The sequence below is a fragment of the Poromitra crassiceps genome (assembly GCF_964638095.1).
Source record: "Poromitra crassiceps genome assembly, chromosome: 5".
Lineage (NCBI taxonomy): Eukaryota > Metazoa > Chordata > Actinopteri > Beryciformes > Melamphaidae > Poromitra > Poromitra crassiceps.
Genome location: NC_139642.1, coordinates 42,066,548 through 42,087,833, shown reverse-complemented (window position 1 = coordinate 42,087,833; position 21,286 = coordinate 42,066,548). Strand labels below are relative to the sequence as shown.

The 21,286-nt window shown below is 45.9% G+C and overlaps 1 protein-coding gene across 2 annotated transcripts in view; it reads left to right on the top strand.

Moving 5' to 3' along the window:
* The window catches only part of yap1 (Yes1 associated transcriptional regulator), a 31,050-nt gene that overhangs the window by 3,812 nt on the left and 5,952 nt on the right, over window positions 1-21,286 (top strand). Inside the window, exons 3-5 of one of the 2 annotated variants that reach the window (XM_083637269.1) lie at window positions 9,032-9,150; window positions 12,238-12,351; window positions 18,547-18,710. In XM_083637269.1, the coding sequence (XP_083493395.1) occupies window positions 9,032-9,150; window positions 12,238-12,351; window positions 18,547-18,710 (397 nt within the window). The remainder of the gene's footprint in view (window positions 1-9,031; window positions 9,151-12,237; window positions 12,352-18,546; window positions 18,711-21,286) is intronic. The other variant, XM_083637270.1, reaches the window with a different exon arrangement.

Genomic DNA, 21,286 nt, shown 5'->3' with positions numbered 1-21,286 from the left:
CATCTCCTCAGAAGTGCATCTCCTCCACATCCATGGTCCAAAGTCAACTTCTCAGATAGGAGGTAGTACTTATACCAGTGGTCACTCGCTGAGTTTTATCAGTAGGTTTTTCGTGTGTGGGTTCTGTTTCAAGACTTCATTACTTTCTTAGTCATTAATGACACATTCAATGCTTTCATTCTCTGTACTTTCTGCTGATGAGACGGCCGTTTGTTCTTGTAGTTCATTGAATTATTCATACAAGTGACGTCCTCGAGTCAACAATTTATGTCAGGCTAATCCACAGTTTATGAAACGGTTTGGACGTTTGTGTTCAGAGATGGGTTTTGACACTGAAAACCTTCCTTCCTGCTCTCGTTAAAAAGCAAAATGCTGGCAGTTTGCTGAAATACGGCGCTCTGACCAGCAGGGTCTGAACAAACATGATAGCCCTCAAATTTAGTGGGATAAAAAGAGAGCTTTCAGTACCAGATGTTTGAAGGTCTCACATCTGGACAGCATCTGGTCCATTTTGGGGTGGTTCTCCTGCAATGGTACAAAGGATTGGGGGGTGGGAGAGAGAAAAGGCTATTCTCACTGTGAGTGTTTGGAAACTGACTGATCTCATGCCCTTCCAGACAATGAAGTAGTTTTGTAAACTAAATGAAAGTGGGGATTGCAAAACTAAATCTTGTTTATCTTAGGAATTCAACTTTTGTTGCAGGTTTCAGCTCAGTTGCCGCTTGTAGCAACTGAACGTCAGCGATTTTATTTTAAATGAAAACAATATGTAAATTTTTCCTTGTTATATAACAATTCCATAATCCTCATGAGCTTATTCTATGTGCTCATTATTTATAATGAAATGAAATTAAATGAGATGAAATTAAATCACAGAATTGCTCTACCACTGGAGTCACTGTTATGCTCAATTGACAAATCTCAAATCTAACTGGAGTAACTATGTAACTGGAGTAACTATGTGCTCGGCAGAGGGAGTTTGGGTTCAGGTGAGGAAACCTCGATCCGCCGCACATCAAAGTGAAGATATCTGATCTGAAATTAAAGGCGTGCTCGGCAGAGCTGCTGGAAAAGACACTCCCCTATTTATAAACAGGACCTGTCTGACACAGAAGTGTTGCAGAGAGAGAGAGAGCGCGAGTATGGGGGGGAGGCGAGGGGGGCGTTGGGGTCAGTCACTAGCCGACAGAGCAGAAACGGGTCATATTTCACTCAGGTGACCGCCGTTGTCCTCTCTCTCATACATATATGAACCCTCGTCCAGAGTGAAAGTTGAGTCATGTTATCATGTTTGTTGTTGCCCTCTCTGTGTTGTTGGTCAGTAGTACATTATGAGTCACTAGCCGGGATCTGCTGTGAGTGAATGGCTGGGTGAGTCACGGCGGCGCTGACCCGCTCCCGTTGAAAAGCCAGGGTCCGTTTGGGTATGAATGGAGCTGTGATGGTGCCTCTTCTGTGTCAATGGAGTTAAATGGCAGCCATGTGGAGATGACTAGAAGAGGGGCCAAGAGAAACTCCGGCCCTCCCTTTGTCCCGGCAGTGAAACAGTGATCTTTATTCAGACCGCAGGCCTGTTGAGACTCATGTGAGCCATCCAAAAATAGACAAATGGCTGAGATGAAGTTTAAAGATGGCGGTGAGAGAGAGAGGGTGAGAGAGAGCAATGGCTTTCTTTACAGGTTTACTATGTTCTTTACAACGGAAGCTTTTGTCCCACGTGGAGGTTGGTGCGAATTCTAATCAGTGCTAATAAATGATTGACTCCAGAGACAGTACCGGTGTAGCGGGTGATGATGATGGCTTCAGTTTGGAAGGAAGTGTTGTTATTTTCTTCTGTTGAACAGGGGATAGGAGTGAGCCATCTCGTGCCTCCAGATCTCATTTGGTTTTGCCGGGATTCATAAAAAAAACAAAGCCCTTAAGCCGGGAGAAGACTGGGAGAATGTCAACAAAGTCTGTTGACCTTTCCTCCTCTTTGGTCCAGCAGTTTGCCGTGGCCTTTGATTTATGACAGCAGGGGCAGGGAGGTGGGGTCACCTTGCCTGGTGCAGGGCTGGGGGGCAGGGCTGGGGGGCAGGGCTGGTCTCCAGGGCTGGCTCATAAACTAATGAAGGTTTCTAATTTAGACACAGCAGTGAACTAGGAGGGGTAATCACTGTTTCCGGGGGCTTATTAAAGGCAGCTTTGAATGGGGTTTGAGTCCGTGGGAAGTGGGCCCTAAGCAGAGGAGAGCTTTGGGGGTAGTAGCTATTATCTGCCCTCAGGGCCAGGTAGAGCCAGTTGATGTCCGACACTTTTCTACTTCCCCCAATTGGTTTGAAATCATTTTGTGATGAGCCTATTTTTGCAATAGCTGTCATAGCTTGTTATGATTCACCAAGTTGTGTTTCTTGTACGCGTTCACCTGTTTTTACGTAACGCTTACGCGATTGTAAACGATCGTAAGTTGCAGCCAGACTATAAAGTTACTGATTTCGTTATTCACGGCGACCAAATTAGTTGATTTCCTTCCTCCTTTGCTCCCACGGCACAGGCTATGCTTTATGTTTCTTTTCAATGTTTTTACTCTGTGCAATTACATAGTAAAGTTGCGTGCTCCCCAGGTAACCATGAGCACTAAACAGGCAGATCTGTCCTGCTCTAATAGGAGGTCTCAGACTTCTGCTTAGTGCAACAGCTGTTCAGGAAGCCATATATAGTGTGATTGCACTGACTCAACACTCGTTATTAATTGTTTGCTTGGACCTTTTGCTCTTATTGTATGCAGTCAGGTATCTGTGGTGCTGATCTCCTTTATGTTGTGCTTACATATATATGTAATATATATGTATGTATGTATGTATGTATGTGTATATATATATATATATATATATATATATATATATATATATATATATATATATATATATATATATATATATATATATATATATATATATATATATATATATATTAGACCCATTTCCTCTAACATTTACTTACTGGTTGAAAAAAAGACTCTTATTACATACCTTCCATCCCTGTCTTTTTAAAAGCACTTGTTGAGTCCACAAGTCTTTAAATCGTTTCCCCCACCAAGAATCTGCGTGCTAAACTTGATGCAGATGATTCAGATTAAGTGGTCGGCCACCTGGTCTGCTTTCTAAGGTGTCCATTTGCAGCCCATTTGGGTGAAATATTCTGGTGCCGCAGCAGCAGTGTTTATCTGTCACCTTTGTCCAAACTGGAATTCAGTTCTATAAGTTGTAAACATCCATCTCACATTCAGTTTCTTATGTTGCCATCATGTGTGCTAGCTATTTTCCTGACTGTCAACTGATGTTTAAGCTACTTAAACGTTGCAGAAAACTGGAAGTGATAAATATGTCAATTTGCCTCCTGACCTATTTTGAACCGAGGTTACTCACAAATGGTGCTGGGAGACCTGTGGGCTGTAAGCCTAGCCTAACTTTGTGTTTGTCAAACTTTTGGTTTATTGACCACACACAGACAAGCCCCCCCTTCCTGTTCAACTGGGACCTGTCAGCTCAGTACACAAATGGGACTGTGAGAAAGCCAGGCTAGTGTTTACCAAAGTCTTGATGTAACACCTCTGCTCCAGACATCAATGCCTCCACTGTCACTGAGGGCATCTCCACAGAGATGTAGTATCTGTCTTCATTCACAAGTGGACCTTCTCAGGTGGGCTTCAGAGTTCCCGAAACGACTCAAACTGACAGTGCCGCATGGTAACGGTGTAGCACTTACATAACGTAAAGAAACATCTGATCACAATTAACACATTCATGATTTTTGTAGCGTGGTTTAATGTTTTTTATTTAAAAAAAAATACATTTGCAATATCAGAATCAGAACCTTTTATTCAATGTACAAGTAATTTCTTGATGCAGGTGTCAACATACAATCTAATAAGAATAACAAAAATGGGGGGGTAAATATACACACAATACATATCTGTAATTTATTGGACTACTACTATGATACTGCAAAGGTAGCTACTTGAGTATGTGACTTAATGTAAATAAAGAATTGTACTGATTAAATTCAGTACATGTGTTGTACAGTTGTTGCTGTGTGGAGTGACCGCTTCATCTCACACAGCACTCTTCAGAAAATATAAAGAGCTAGTCTTTGAATGAGTCTGAAGTGACCCTCCTCCTGATCCACACTGACAGTATAGTACTGATACTTTGTGAAGAGTTGGAGGAGTTGCTTCGTTAGTGTGTCTGGTGATGTGAGCCCTCCTTCAAAGCGAAACCTAAACCCACAATAGGGTCACGGAGGTTGGCCCAATAATCTCTTGATGATGTCCTGCTGATAGAGAGGCAGCCAGGCATCCCCGCTCAAGCAGAGTGGAGATGGTCATCCTGGTCTCAAGCCTGATTAGATCTGGCCACCCTCAGAGAGCTTCTCAGCCATCCTGCCTCAGAGAGCTTCTCAGCCAACCACCTTCCCATACGCTCCCTGGGTGGAGCTCCTGTGGCCTGAGGATCCCATTTTTAACATTTGACAGCTCAGCTGTGGGGTGTGTTTCATCACGGCTGCACTCTGCCCCTCTTTTACACCAGAGAAACATGGGTTTTGACATCTGGCTTTTGAAGAGGGACAGTTTTGGTCAATCTGGAGTCGAATCGGGCTTTGATCCGCCACTTTGGCAGCCAGTAGAGCTGATTCAGAGTCATTTATAGCACAGAATTGAGTTCTTATTGGCAATATCATCCCCCTCCAAGCCAGATGTGAAATGCCACCGTTTTCATTGGTGTACAGTAAATAGGGCCTCTGTGTGGCAGGATGTTTTTGTCATTGTGCTATATCAGTCACTGAACATATCAGTCACTGAAAACAAGTGGAGGCACATTTCTCTTGCGAGCGTTACCCCCAGTGCTGTTTCTGATTTGAACCGTCTTTCAGATGAGATATACATTTAGATAAGATGAGTTGCGTCTTGATTGATCTCGATGGCATAATAAATAAAGCAGAGCCAACTCACTGACTGAGCCAGCTGCCATCCGATTGGCCCCCCTGTGTGTGCCACATCATTTAAGTGAAGTCAGGTTTAGCGTTTATGTGAAGAGCCCTGCACCTCCACCCCTCCACCCCATCAGCATGAGACATTATAAATAACACAGGCTCAATAAACACCACCTTGATAATTGGGCCATCAGTCAAGGAGATGTCGAGTGCCTGTGGGTGCATGGAGAGTCCTGCTCTGTGCTCTCCTAGCCCACAGGCCACCATGATGACAGCTGGAGCCAAAATGTGCAAGCCAAGCCCCGTGCTCCAGATCCCCACTTGGTCATCATGGGCCGGTCTCCTGAGGTTTGCACCAGAGGATTGTATATGTTTTGTGTTTGTTTGTTTGTTTTTGTTTTTGTCTCCCGGTCCACTAGGGATGTGACGATAGATAGAAATTCAATATATCGCGTTACGCTTTAGTCATCACAAAACCTATAACAAGAATGCGAAGTCTCTGAGTGAGCAGAAATTGTGTTGGGCCACAGCTATGCCATTTTACATGCGATCGCGCTGAATCCTTCAGGAAGTGCAAAGAGCGCCCCCTGCGGGTGACCTAACCTGCGCAGCCTCCACCGGTCACACAGGGGATGCACATCACTGTTCTGCATGGATGGGGTATTCTGCTAGTGAGATGAGTTTTTGAACTTTGTAAACAACAACTCTAAACTGTCGTACCATTCTAGCAAGCCAGTGACATTGCTGACTCAGAAAATAAACAGATTCTGCGCGGTCACACTTGGTTGTCGTTGGAGTCTTATTGTTTATTACAGTACATCGTAGCGTGGTCGTAGCGTGAAGTGAACCTCATATTGCCTATCAAAACATATCGTAAGACAAGCGCATCATCCCTTCCCTATTGTCCAGTGATTCACACAGTATGGAGACGTGAACTGAGCCCTGACCAGTTTGCCTGAGGGGGAGGTTCTGAGGTAGGGGGAGGGTGGAGCCGGCTGTCCCGCTGAGCGCGCCTCAACGTGAGGGACATGTGAAGACAACACGGAGCAGTTGTGACCCCACAGGCCTCAAATCATCAGCAACTCCCCACAACAACTGCTGGCCTCCAGCCGGCCCAGCAGTTGCCATGACATTGTTTTATGTTCCTCCAACAGTAAGCGTTGGCTGGCGCAGGGTTCGGGGCAGGTTGAGTCAATGGATTATCTTTTAGTTTTGAAACCTGCTGATGAATTACCGACTCCTGGTAACTGATTTACCGCTTCTCTCAATTCCCACATACACACTCTCTAAAAGTCAACTTTGAATGCAGTGTGGCACTCACTACGAAACTCTGAGGAAGTGTGGGTCTTATCACAGGCTTTTTTGATTATCACCCCGATACTTCTGTTTCGAAAGGAAGCATTGTTCAGCTCTGTTTCGCTTGATTTGGGCTGCAAAACCTATTCTGCCCCAGTGAGCCTTTGATGGAAAGTTCAATATTTGTACTTTTCATCTGTGCTGAAAGAAGCACAACTTCGCTGTCCTCCCCTAAAGCATTAAAGGCTATTTATGAGCAGTTCTCTGCAGCGCTTTTGAGGTTGCGTGTTTCCAGCCCTGCGCTCCAACAGCAGCGTAGTCACTTCTGCATTGGTGTACCAGGATGTGCAGGCCTCTCATTTACGATAAGCCCTCCCTTCCCTTCTCTCCGTGTCCGCTGTCCCCTCCCCTCCCCTCCCCTCCCCTCCCCTCCCCGGTTCCCCTCTCCTCTATAATAAATGTCATAGTTTCCAGAGTGGGAAGGAGGCAATGGAGGGGGCTGGGCGCTCCGAGTGTAACAGGACCACAGCGACTCATGCAGCCAATGGAGTTCTGAGGGATTGCTTCCGTAGTTGTTGTTTTTTTTTCTTTTCTCTCTTTCATTCTTTTTTTCTTTCTTTTTCGTCGTCGTCTCTCCCCGCCCCCCTGTGACCCTTCCTTCTCAAGGGGCCCCTCCAGTCTGAGCAGTTAGAGCTATTTTGCCTGTGTGTGTGTGTGTGTGTGTGTGTGTGTGTGTGTGTGTGTGTGTGTGTGTGGGCCGGGGGGAGGGGTTGGTGGGGGATTTGGCAGCTCCTTTGATCAGTAAAGCATAAACAAGAGGGGGCTTCAAAATGGGTTGCTTTGTGTGTGTGTGTGTGTGTGTGTGGGGGGGGGGGTGTGCTGAGTCAGGCCTCTCGCTCTCTGGCCTGGGACAGAGAGAGAGCAGACAGGCAGGCTGTGTCGCTCTCTGGCCTGGGACAGAGAGAGAGCAGACAGGCAGGCTGTGTCGCTCTCTGGCCTGGGACAGAGAGAGAGCAGACAGGCAGGCTGTGTCGCTCTCTGGCCTGGGACAGAGAGAGAGCAGACAGGCAGGCTGTGTCGCTCTCTGGCCTGGGACAGAGAGAGAGCAGACAGGCAGGCTGTGTCGCTCTCTGGCCTGGGACAGAGAGAGAGCAGACAGGCAGGCTGTGTCGCTCTCTGGCCTGGGACAGAGAGAGAGCAGACAGGCAGGCTGTGTCGCTCTCTGGCCTGGGACAGAGAGAGAGCAGACAGGCAGGCTGTGTCGCTCTCTGGCCTGGGACAGAGAGAGAGCAGACAGGCAGGCTGTGGGACAGAGAGAGCAGACAGGCAGGCTGTGGGACAGAGAGAGCAGACAGGCAGGCTGTGGGACAGAGAGAGCAGACAGGCAGGCTGTGGGACAGAGAGAGCAGACAGGCAGGCTGTGGGATCATCGCAGAGGCCAAGAGGAACTCTCCCAATCTCTCACTTAACTCCAGCTGCTCCCAAATCTGCCCTAATGGCGCTTTGGGATCAAATTAACACCCAAATCGTAAAGAACCACAGCGGGCGGAATAGTGCGAAACATGTTTGTTATATAGGCGGAGGGGTCAAATTGTATTCAGTACCCGATACTGCTTCTGTTGTGTCTATTTTTGTTATGTGCACTGAAATAATTCAAACCGCCGCTGCGATGAGTTGCGTTGTCGTATAAACAAACCGCTCGAGTTTGGTGGCTATTTGCATGAAGGGGAGGGGCGGGGGTGGGGTGTCTTTTTAAATGGGATGGTTAAAAAAAGAGGGAATAGTGGGGTTTGAGGTCGTAGCTCAGTCTGTGCCTTTGTCAGCAGGTGAAAGCTTTGTAAATGTGGCGCCAGCTTGTTAAAGCCCCTGACACTCCACAGTGTCCAGGCTGCTTCCAGGAAAAAGGACCCCCTGCGTTGAGCCCTGGGACTGACCCTCCCTCAATGGAGAGGGTCCTGCTGGAGAGAGGAGGGCTTCCTGTATTAGCTTTCCATCTTAATCAAGCAACAAGTACCAACAATGCACTAATTATCAATGCCTCCACAGAATGCAACACAATGCGCCGAACCCCCCCCCCCCCTCTCTCTCTCTCTCTCTCCCTACCTTCTCCCCCCTCCGCCCCTCAGCAAAGACAAGCCATAAAATAGATGGAGCAACAGTGTCTGATGCTACAATAGTTGTTTTGCAACCGATCATCGAGTGCACTCTCCAGAAAGTTCCCAGCTTTACCCACGCTCACACAATTCTTTTTGCGTTGATTTATTTTCAGTTGTCATCTACAGTTGGGCTTTGTTGTTTGTTGTTCATTTAGAACTGTTTTGTTGTTGTTGTTGTTGTTTTTTGTTTTTCTTTCAACTTCAAAATAACAGGCAGTTTTTCAAATCCTGATTCATAACATAGAATATTAAGTCAGCCATAGAGGGTACAAATTAAATAAGTAAATCTCAATTTATCCAAAGCAAAAATGGCTTCCGTATGTGACTCTATATAGAGTTTGTGTAATCCAACAGGACAGGCTATGTCCAAACAGAGAAACTTGAGTTTGGTTTCCTGTTATACTCATCACTTACAGAAAGCAGGGCTTAGATTCAATGTTTTCATTCAGGGGTTTGTTGAAACGGCTCTGAGTCATCAGCTCCGACCATGTGACTTTCCGAGTTCACATTGATATGGCTCTTTAGCCTGGGTAATGGCTCTTCATTTGAACTCTGGTAGGAGTGCTTTATCTCACTTATGTTGGACTGTCTTGTCTCGTGTCTTGCAGCCACCTTGATCAGTCCACCACCTGGGTGGACCCCCGTAAAGCCCTGCTCCAGATGAACCAGGCAGCCCCTGCCAGCCCTGTGCCAGTGCAACAGCAGAACCTTATGAACCCAGCCAGCGGTGCGTATATACACACTGATTACACACTGACTTGTGACACGTAACATGTAGTACACAATCACACCTGCAGTGTGTCCAGCATTTGAACTCAGTCACATTTCCTTGGTGGTTGTTGGTTTGACTTTGAATAGTTATTCCATTTCAGAGCTTTTTCTGGCTTTCATATAGGACTGGGTATCGGTACTCGATACCTTTTTTTTTAAGGAGAACTTCACCGAAAAACAATGCTGATTTATTTTGCACATGATCACACACATATCTGAAAACTGTAAACAGTTTTGCAGGCATTCATTTAGTTTGACAGTTATTGAGAGTTAATTTGATTTAAGATGTTAAGTTAAGGACCAGTGATGTCATTCCTGCACAAATGACATCACTGGTCCACAACTTGACTCAAATCACCTCTTACTCATCAAACTAAATTAATGTCTGCAAAACTGTTTATCGTTTTCAGATATGTGTGTGAGATCATGTGCAAAATAAATCAGCATTGTTTTTCGGTGAAGTTGTCCTTTTAAGGTATCGACTGAAATAACCCAGTACCAAGTAGTATCAAAACTTTTCCAGTGAAACGATACCTGCGTTCAATCTTTTTGTACACAGATCTAGGGGGGGAAAACGATTCATATGGTTTTGCTTCATGGTCTGCAATCACCGCAAGCATACTTTGCTACAACCCATGCAGTCTGTGATGGGTATGGGTGTGATTCACATACATTGAACGCAATGTATGTGACTGTGTTGTAGGCTACTAGGCTTGCCACGGTAGTCGGTGTTAACGGTGTTACACGGTAGTGGGGCATACACCGATTACATAAAATGCCCACCTGTATCACCGTTCGTTTTTATGGAGGAAGAAATTAAAGAAAAACTCTGCACGCTCGTGCCAGTTTCAGCGTGCGCCGGGGTGAATTACAAGCGCTCCCTCTGGGCTGCAGTGTGGCTCCACTGTTCTGGTTAGACCAGCAACTAACGTTAGTTAACGCTATACATCTTATGAACACAAATGATGCCCTCCTCATACACATGTAGGTAAGACCCTTAGCTAAGCCTGCGTGTGCATTCTGTTGTCACTGCGGGGCCATCTCTGGAAATGTGCTATTTTTTACCACAGCTAAACGTCTATGCTAACTTAGCATCATTGCTAGCGGGAGGGAGGACTTACCCAGCATTCAGGCATTGCCTGCTTACTGCTGCTTGCTGATAATGTTAAATCCCATGTCAGAAAAAGTCTCCAGATGTGTCGTTAATGATAGTTTCTTTTGAGAAAGATTGTCTCCACGGGCGTCTGAAAAGTTGTCTCGAGTCGGATGCAGCCATGAGTTGTCAGGCAGCCAGTGTTGTGACTGTGAGCGTCCAAGCTAACGTTACACAGCAGCAGGGAGGGGCTGACCCGCGGGGACAGCGGAGGAGCTTCGGTCTCACCCGTAACACCGGTGTTGTCACATGTTTATTACCCGGTGGGAAAATGTCCACACCGTGGCATCCCTACTGTGTTGGCATTTCAGCGTGCAGAGATGCCACTAAAACATTCAAAAGTATGCCTATACTACACAAGGTTATCAAATTAAGTACTCTTATTGGTATCGGTATCACTTTAAGGGTTCTTGATACTGGTATCGCCATTTTTCAACGATCCCCTGCCCTGCTTTGATATGCTGCATAGAAGTCAGGAGCAGCCTAGTCTAGTTGGTACTTGTCACGGAGTCTCGCTGTACATCACTTCGGTCCATGCAGCTGGAATTCGCCCCCAGGTGGGGTTAGACGGAGGTAGAGCGTGACAGGTCCTGTCCGACATGTTTGGGAGCTGCTTGACAGGCAGCTGACTTTACAGTTGGAGTATCTCTCTGTATTCTCAGTACTGTACATCACCGTTCCACCCTGGAATACTATCAATCTCTCTGTATTCTCAGTACTGTACATCACCGTTCCACCTGGAGTACTATCTATCTCTCTGTATTCTCAGTACTGTACATCACCGTTCCACCTGGAGTACTATCAATCTCTCTGTATTCTCAGTACTGTACATCACCGTTCCACCTGGAGTACTATCTATCTCTCTGTATTCTCAGTACTGTACATCACCGTTCCACCTGGAGTACTATCTATCTCTCTGTATTCTCAGTACTGTACATCACCGTTCCACCTGGAGTACTATCTATCTCTCTGTATTCTCAGTACTGTACATCACCGTTCCACCTGGAATACTATCAATCTCTCTGTATTCTCAGTACTGTACATCACCGTTCCACCCTGGAATACTATCAATCTATCTCTCTGTATTCTCAGTACTGTACATCACCATTCCACGCTGAAGTACTATCAATCAGGAGGAGGGTTGTCTCCTTAATTTGAGCTTATTTGTTCACAGACAGGCTTATATGTTCGCAGTGAAATATGACAAAGATTTATTAATCTCTCAAAGGTGGGGCGCCTGGGTAGCATAGAGGTAGAAGCACTCACCTACTACCGGGGAGACCTGGGTTCAATTCCCGGTAACGGTACTTGCGGCTTGGTCGGACGTTCCTACAGACACAATTGGCCGTTTCTGCGGGTGGGAAGCTGGTGGGGTATGAGTCCTGGTCGCTGCACTAGAGCCTCCTCTGGTCGGTCGGGGCGCCTGTTCAGCGGGGAGGGAAACTGGGGGGAATAGCGTGATCCTCCCATGCGCTAGGACCTGCCGGTGAAACTCCTCGCTGTCAGGTGAAAAGAAGCAGCTGCCATCTGCACATGTATCGGAGGAAGCATGTGCTAGTCTATATCTCTCCCCAGATGAAAAACGATGTATCTTAGCTACTGTAGCCATGGATTGCACGTGTACACTGTTTACTGTTCTCATTGTGCGTGCATTACATTATGCATGTGATAATATGATAGCATACGCTGCTCCTCCCAGTTCAACACTGATTATAGCTGTGCCATGTCCAAAGCTTGGTTCTAGCTATGTAATGTTGCTGTATTTTGCTCGTCTGTTCAGTTACACTCCATGAATTTAACCGTATGTCCAAAAAAAGAAACCCGCTGTTGCTGAGCGGTGAGTGAACCACCAGGATCTCTGCAGCCTAAATGTTGCCTGTCCTCCCCCAGGTCCCATCCCTGACGGCTGGGAACAAGCCATTACATCAGAGGGGGAAATTTACTACATCAACCACAAGAACAAGACCACCTCCTGGCTCGACCCACGACTTGACCCGCGCTTTGGTAAGCTCAATGCATATATTATGCATATATTTGTCAATTAAGACTCCATTCAATAAGTAAAATTGCTATGCAGATATTAATTACTAGCAATCTCGTGCGCTACACGTGCTCAATTCCTAGGCTCGCCCGCTGCATGGGCTCGCAACCTCGCCCGCCCTGCAGCTTGCCCACTGCGCGTTGTATACACAGCTCGGCCGCTATGCGGCCTCGCCTGCTCTATGACATCACTGATGACATCATCATTGATGACATCATCACTGAACTTATAACCTCAGCCAGGAAGGATGACATCACTGAAGAAGACATCATCACTGATGACATCACATCATTAGGTAATTAGGGCAATCACCTAATTAAAAAATCCGGCTCCGTCAGGTCACCTGCACGGGTGCTCTTTACACTTCCTGAAAGTTTCAGCCCGATCGCACATAAAACAGCATAGCTGTGGCCGGCCAAAATTCTGGAACAAACCCACTTGCTCCCCTTTAATATAGATGTGCTTTGGTGTTATAATGGCAAGTATTGCTGTATGAAAAAATTACATGGTGTCCTATCAGAAGAGAATTTCTTGAACATTTGGTCTTATTTTGTTACAGCAGTTCACTTTTCCCCAATACAAAGCTTTGGCTAATCCACAAAAGATGTATCACTGTAATTGCAATGGTGAAGGGGGGAAAATCTGTATGATTCATAGTTGAGTTCACCCCACTACATTGTTTTGCAATGACAAGTCCGCCTGTTACTGAAAACCAGATCTCACCATACCCCCACCAGCATACCCCCACCCCGGTGTTAGTAGGTGCCTGTGAAGACAAAAAAAGCAGCACCTAACCTTTTGTTAGCCATTTTAGTGTTCCAGCAACAGCTGAGTTGGCCATTAGTCCCTCAGGCCGAGCTAAAGTTTCACAGTGAGCTTGCAGTGTGCTGGGGCTGGTCAAGCATATGCTGCCTGAGACGTGAGACTTCTCTCTGACCATGCGCAGTGTTGCCAGATTGGGTGGTTTTCCGCCGATTGGGCTGTTTTGGGCCTGACCTGCATTTGTTTGGCTGGTATTGTTGTGTGCGTTTTGGCGGTTTGCGAACAGTATTTGGGCTGGAAACCATTAGCTGTATCTGGCAACACTGGCCATGGGAATGAGCTAATCCTCCTGTGTGCCAGGAAGGCTCACAGAGGTGAAGGTTCCTGCTTATGTCACTCTGACTCATTTACGCTCCAGGTGCCGTCCCTCCGTTACAGCACCATTCCCCAGGGAAGCTCATCCCGGTTCACAAAGGCAACATGTGTGAACAAGCGCGCCGCCTGTTATCTTGTTTAATTTTAGCATTATTGTTATGGAGCGCGGCCACTTGGAGAGCAATTCTTCTCCAAGTGAATGCGTGCCCTGCTCTGAGGGCCGCGCGGGAAAGTGCAAAACATATCGTAAGAGGAGCAGGGCAGCTGGGGAGAGAAGGCGGCTCTGATGGCCTAAGCTCTTTGAAGATTTATAAGTCTTGAACACACACGCCTGCTGGGCCCCTGAAAGAGAGTGAGAGGGAGAACGAGACCACGTTAACTCATTATGTGCCATCGACGTTTGTCAATTTGTTCCACATGAGATCATCTTTTTTGCTGTACTTCATAATTCTGTGGGCTCAAAATATGTGCATCCGTTTCTTATCTTGCTCAGCTGCTATTGTTTGCACCTTTTAATACGATTAGGAAGGCCTCTTAAGTGCTGCACACTTCAAACTACTTGAAATAATTTGATATGTGTGGCTTTGTGCTTGAGGGGAAACTTTCTTTTAATAATTGCAGTTAATTCTAGTTCTTCTTTGTGTTGTGCATGGGAATGGACTCCTCTATACTGCTGCTATGTAGGTCTCCAATCATAAGCCAGCTGCTTTGATAATGGAGGCTAATTTGAGCTTTGAGAAGAAACGCAGCCGAGCGCCTTTAACGGAGAGCTTGTTGCCGGCTGGCTTTCCCCCCTGCGTGAGGCCCACAGTGCAGGCACAGCCACAGCCCCGTTCGGCTCCAGCTCCAGACAGACTTGAATCTGGGCCAGGCCTCTTTATTCTGCGGTCCAACTCTTAATCTGTTCCAGACCTTTTCAGTCAAAGAGCTCCTTGGTGAGAGGGGAGGCGGGGGGCAGGGAGAGGCAAGGCGAAAGGGGAAGAAAGAGAAAGGGAGGAACAGAGGAGAAAATGCCGACGGGATAAGCAGGCATCCCCTTTAAGATCCAAGGAGGTGGTGAGCAGCGAACAAGCCGTGAGCGCACTGTGGCGGAGTTCAAAAGGGGGCTGGCCTGTGTGGATATACCCCAGCCCCTTATGTTGTTTTTCTTACGCACTCCGGAGAGACAGCGAGGGGAGGAGGGGGGGGAAGCACACTAGCAGGATATTCATGCGCACAAAGACAGATTTCCTCTGGCGAGTTTGATTTGGGGTTTTGAAGCCGTAACGTAAAGCCAGGATATTGTCGCATTATCTGTCATGTGATGTTGTTTTTCTACCTCGGCTGTCACAGTGCTGCAGCGGACGAGTTGGCACCTTGCTGGCGGCTGCTTAATGATGTCACTCTCATGAAGCACTCATCTTTTCCAGTGGTGTGACGAGACAGCAGTTTAGCAGGGACACCTTCCAAGTGATTTTCACTTTCATTTGCATTTTCAGCTGAACCAAAAAATATTTAATTTTGTCAGTGTCAATACTCATTTCATTGAAAATCCAACAACAGCAAAAATTGTATGTTGATGTTGATATTGTCTCAGTTTTTCCATTGCCCTGCTAGGGCTGAAAGATATTGACCCAAAAAATTAATTATTTGACAGGATATTGCAATTGAGATTTAAATTTAAAGTTGTTAATGTCAGAAATATTGTAGAGCCGACAATTTTTGTTTAAGATATAAAAAAAATAATTATGTCAGTCTGCAGGATTTACCGAATTTGAGAATGATGAAAGTTTTTCATCAATATTGTTCTTGATTCATGGACCAAAGATTACCTAGAACAGCCATTCCCAACCTATGGGCTGGGCCCCACTGGTGGGCCACGAAGGTATTGCAAGTGGGCTGCCAAATCATTTGCAAAACATTGCGATTTTTGTAATAAAAAAATATATTATTATTATTATTATTATTATTATTATTATTATTATTATGAGAATGCATTTCTCCATTGTTGAATGATGGTTATTTAATTAGTAACCAATTATTCATTGATTAGCCTATTGCAGACAACCCCTCTTTCTGTTTTCTGTGCAGTGTTGATGGACAGCTCCTTTTACAGATAAAATAAAAAGCGCTCTGACAACGTTTGGCCTCCGTAGTGTTTACAGTCGGATGTGGGCCGCGAAAACATTTTTGAGATTTTCTAGTGGGCTATGTGTCGGAAAAGGTTGCGAACCATTGACCTAGACCACTAAACATGTGTTTAGAAATTCATTTTGGGACACTTCACTCTCTTCAGGAATTAATTGCAGCCTCTGAGATTTGGAAATGGCAGAAGGTCATATTGTGATTTTTATTTGTATTTGTTTAAAATTAAAAAATAATTATTTATTTATTTATTTTATTCATTTATTTTTGTTCTGCTCTACTCCCTGCCATGCAGAGCCGATGCCAGGTCACCACTAGGTGGCTTCATGCAGACTTTGCTGGAGTACAATATGATAAAAGAGTGTTTGTAACTTTGTATCACGTCCAGACTATTTCTCCACTTTTCTTATCTGGAGGCTGGAAACACAACACCTTTTTTTAAACTTGTTAAATCGGCGGCGGACAAATATTGACCTCGCCTTCAAAAGGCGCTGTGCCCTGGTCACTGAGAGAACTTCCCACAGCTGGCACACCCTCTGCTCTCCGTGCCCCAGGTGATCCTCTGCTGTGTGCCTGGCAGTGTGATGGGCTGATAAGGCCTGTGTGTCGCTGGCTCGTTGTGTTGCATGGGTGCGTGAAGAAGACAAAAGGCAGACAGCATTAACTTGTCCCTTATCTCCCAGGCCCACCACCTATCACCGCCCGTATACACTGGCTTTGCCCCCTCCCTCCCCCCTACACACACACAGCCCTCCCCACCCACACTGGCCTCCTTTTATACTATCGCTGTGGCCCTGAAATGAACCTGTCCTTCCCTCCTATCTCACCCACACATTTAACTCCCTGCCTCCATATGCCCCGCTCATTGTTTGTGTATATTTTTCCTAGTAACTTTGGTTACGGTTAGCTGTTTGGCTGTTTGGTCTTGAGACGGCATCCTTGACTTGTAGTTCAATTAGGCACGCAGCTGGAAGTCGCGTGCGCTCGCTAAGTTTACTGTCTATTTGTCTGTGCATCGGTCTGATCTCTTTGCACGATAATGCCTTGCCTTGTTTTGAGTGTGCGCTCTTCAAAGCTCGTGTCTTAACAGACGGACGGCTGCTGACATGGCCCATGTGCAGCACCTCTGGCTTGGGAACAGCTAATGGTGCCCCGATGGTGGAGTGATCTGGGCCACACAGGTCCTGTATCTGCCAAAGATAAGACGCAGAGAGAAGTGACACACACTCTCCCATGGCTCGGGTTGATGTGTGTGTGTGTGTGTGTGTGTGTGGGAGAGAGGAGGCGGCTCCCTGGCTGTGTGTGTATAGGGAGAAGGGGGGGGGGGCAGTGTGTACAGGGGCGTGGGGCGGGGCTTGCCGAGCTTCCCAGGGAGTGCCCTGGGCCGTGCTTCATTCAGCTCCTGAGATAGTGTAAACAGACAGTGATTGAATGGTGATGATGAGAAAGGTGCCGGGGGGTGGGCGGGCACGACAGCACAGAGAAAGGCCGCCCCGCATGAAAACTGTGCCCCCGTTGAGGCTTTGTTTTGGTTGGTGCCTGGAGCACATAAGTAAACAGGCCTCCTGATTGGTTTGATTACTGTAACACCCCTCGTGGTCAGCCACATTCGCTTGTCTTTCTCTGCTACACTGATAAAACGTGTGACCTACTTTGCATGCATAGATCGCTGCAATCAGATGCTGCTTTTTACTCATGTTTATTAGACCCGCCCCCGCTAGGCTAAAGAATAGCAAAGATTTCTCTGGGGAACAGCTGTGCAGCTTTTCAATACACACACATTTGTATTGATATTGTAAACATGTAGTTGGCGTGTTAGTGCTTAATGCAAACCTTTGTTGGGTGAAAGTACTTTGAAACTAAAGTTAACAGCGGTATGGTGTTTGCATGTGTCCAAGGAAGCCTGTGCCTGCAGGTCTTAATAAGTGCATAGATTTCTAATGTATTCACCAAGCTACATTAATGATTGTGATTTCAACACTATGCTCATATTGCATTAATTAAACAGGCTAATGTGGAAACATCAGGTCAGGACCAGGCAGTCTGTCTCGGGGGGATAATCTGCGATTTGTTTTGAAGGAAACCAAATGCACAATGAGGATAAGTCACATCATGACTGATGCAATGTACAAAAGTAACAAAGCCAGTCTTAGTCATGAGTGGGAGGGAATCAGGTCTTACAGGAAGAGCCGTTGTTTCAAATGAGCAGGAAGACGTCTGCTGGGACTTCCCTTGCCCCACGCTCAACCTGCTACACTGGCTCCCGTCTCAACACGTTCACATCACACACAAGCTGCACGAGTTGTCCGTCTTGTTATGCTGCGTCTGAATGCAGGCGAGCAGTACGACAAGCAGTCATCATAGCCATGTTAGGGTTGTTATAGTGTAGTTGCATTGCAAAATCATTGCAAATTGTGTTAAAGCTGGCACTGGTCAAGGGTTGAATGTAAAAAAAAATGCCTGTTTATTCCCCCTAATTGAGACTCAGTTTGCTTAAATGTAATTCTGGTTTTGGGTGTGGTCACTTTCCTGTCTACAACAAGTAGCAAATGCTAGTAAAAAACAAAATACCTCCTTCTCCTAAAAAGCAGCGAGCAGCACTCTGTCCAGAGAAAGCTGGACTCGCCAACGTTAGATATTTTCCTCTGTTGTCTCTTTGGTGTAAAGCAGGGGTTCTCAGCATGGAGTTCGGGCACCACCAGGGGTCTGTGAGAGGTTCCAGGGGGTCCCCAGCAAATGGATGAAGTGTTGATTGGTCACTGACATCACCTTACATGATTTAAATTGTGCAAAGTTTCCTAGTGTATTTTTAAATACACTAGGAAACTGCGATGTTTTGGCTGCATCCGTGGAGCACTGACCGTTAGATTTGAACTCTCTCCTCTGTCTTTCTGCAGCCCTGAACCAGCAGAGGATCTCACAGAGTGCTCCAGTGAAGCAGGGGGGTCCGCTGCCCCCCCACAGTGGAGTCATGGGGGGCAACAACCAGCTGAGACTACAGCAGATAGAGAAGGACAGACTGAGACTGAAGCAACAGGAGCTGCTCCGCCAGAGGCCCCAGGTCAGGAGTCACACCTTTTAGCAGCTCTGAAATGCAAATGTGTTTATTTAAAGAGCATGGTGCAAAACAAACAAAGAAACAAAACAAACAAAAAATTTACAGGCCCCCAGGGCAGAAATATGGAGAAAATGGGTGGCATTCTAAATGTGCATTCAACACCTGTGACATCACTTGTTGCTGGATGTTCTGCTGGCCCTGACATCACAGGTGTACAGTTCCATTTTAGGAACAGTGGCCAGCTGCTTTACAAAAAAGTCTAGATGCAGCTATGTGTGATTAGAAAAACACACACACACATTATATACCCCTCCCACACACACACACACACTATATACCCCTCCCACACCTGCACCATGCTCTTTAAATGTGCTGAATTTTACTAGTAAAATACCTGGTGGTGTGAGAGGCCATCCTGCATGAGAAAAATCACAGGTTCACTACTTGCTATGCGTGTCCATCAGCTAGTGGTGTGTCCTGTTGAAGCATTAAGCCAGACACTGATCTCCTAACTGCTCATGTAATGAAAGTTGCTCTGGATAAGGGCGTCAGCAAGATGTCCAAACTATAACATGTCATCTAAACGTAGAATAGGCCTGTTCAGTTTGAGTCATTGTTCATAGGTATACTGCCCAAGCTTAGAGCTCCTTTGATCTGGCTTTTATTGTTACGCTACCCTGCAATGAAGTTGAGTGAGTCATCTGTGGTCAGTTTATCACTTCCTGCCGGCGATGTGTCACAGCGCCGCCCACACAGGGCGGTGCAGCCCGGCTCAGTAGTTTACTCAAGGCTGTGTCACAACAGTAGAACCAGCGCTTTATGATTATGAATGAGGGTTCCGGTGACGGTGACTTTTGTTTACCATGCCATTCACTGCGGTTGTTAAAAGTTCACGACATGGGAAGTGACCTGAAGGGAAAAGACAGTCTCCACTATCCTGTCTTGAGTGTACATTTAAATGTCCAGAGAACATAAATGCGATACATTGAACTCACATATTATTCAGTGAAAAGATATGAACAGTTAATCACGCTGGGTACTGTTGCTCACTGTCAATGTACTGTGTTTATTTCTATCATAACATTAGTAGCACCATAACCTCAGACATCCACACTGAGCGGGCAGCCAGAGGGCGTAATGAACAAAACATATGTGACTGCAGACCACTGTGTACATGAAATGACTGCCTATGCACACCATGTGGACTAGTATTTCTTTTTTGCCCCCTTTTTTCATATATATATACAGCAAAACACCCCGTTTATACTGTCAATACTATAAATACTGTACTGTTAATACTGTCAATACTATATAGATTACATTTTATCCTGTTCTATACAAATGTACATACTTCACAAACAACTTTATAGCTCTTTTGCACTTCTGGTTGATGCCAAACTGCATTTCGCTGTACTCCGTGCAATGACAATAAAGTTGATTCAATCAAACAAACAAACATACAAGAAAGACATAACACTACATTAGCAACTAGAGAGGAGACAATGCATTTCACTCATTCAAACATCATCCCAATCCTAGATGTTTCCGGTGAAGCTACACTTTAGTTCCACTGTATATATGAGTGCAAATGGACACTCTCTGAAACTGTGTGCATGCTCGCGGTGGAAGTCAAATTTCTGCGGCAATACCTGCCACACCCAAATGTGTTCCACATGGCCAGAGTGTGATGAAGAATGAGTGGAGATGTGTGCGACTGGCTGGTGGCAGTGCAGTGCTGCTGACGTCCGTCAGTCAGGCACCGAAAGAGAGCGCTGAAGTCATAAAGGTTGTTTACAGTACACAGCCTTCATAATCCCTCCTAATCCAAAGCAGATTGTTTACATGTGTGCGTGGGATGCAGGGAGAGGTCTTGTTGCTCAAGAAGGAAACACCTTCTGGTACTGCTGCCAGTACATCTGATATAAACAGAACACAGGGGGGGAAAGTATTTAATAAAAATATGTTTTACAGGGATAATGAAGGCCTACAGTATATATTTTTTCTGAGAGAACATTGTGTCCATTTCTCCTAAACCACAACCAATAAAGGCATCTACTAACCACTAGGGTGTCTAGCAGTAGTTCTTTACATTCTTAGTAAAAACGTCATATCCCATTGGCTGCCTCCCCGATGTTGTCCTTGGCCCCGTAAAAGTAGAGCGAGGTACAGTGACACCGGGTGAGTCTTAATAAACCTACTGTTCAAGGAAGGACTTGCAGGGAAGGAAGCAACAACAAAAGGACACCAAAACGTTTTAGCCAGGACTTCAATCCTCTGCTTTATCTGATACTGCATGTGTGGAAAACAAATGTGTCCAGCTGTAGTCTGTCTCTTACGTCATTTGAAACTCTGCGAGAGGAGACAGAAACAAGCCGGCAGCCTGTGTGTAAGCCCTCAATTTACCATTTTCTAATTGGCATTCTGCTATGACATGCAAATAATTATACTTTTTTTTTTTTTACATCAAAATTACCACTTATATGCTGTGGTTTTTTTACACAGATAAACGATGCCTGTTAAATGCTAAAAATAGGCCATTGACACTTTCACATCCCCTCCCAACCCGTTAGCTCCTCCCC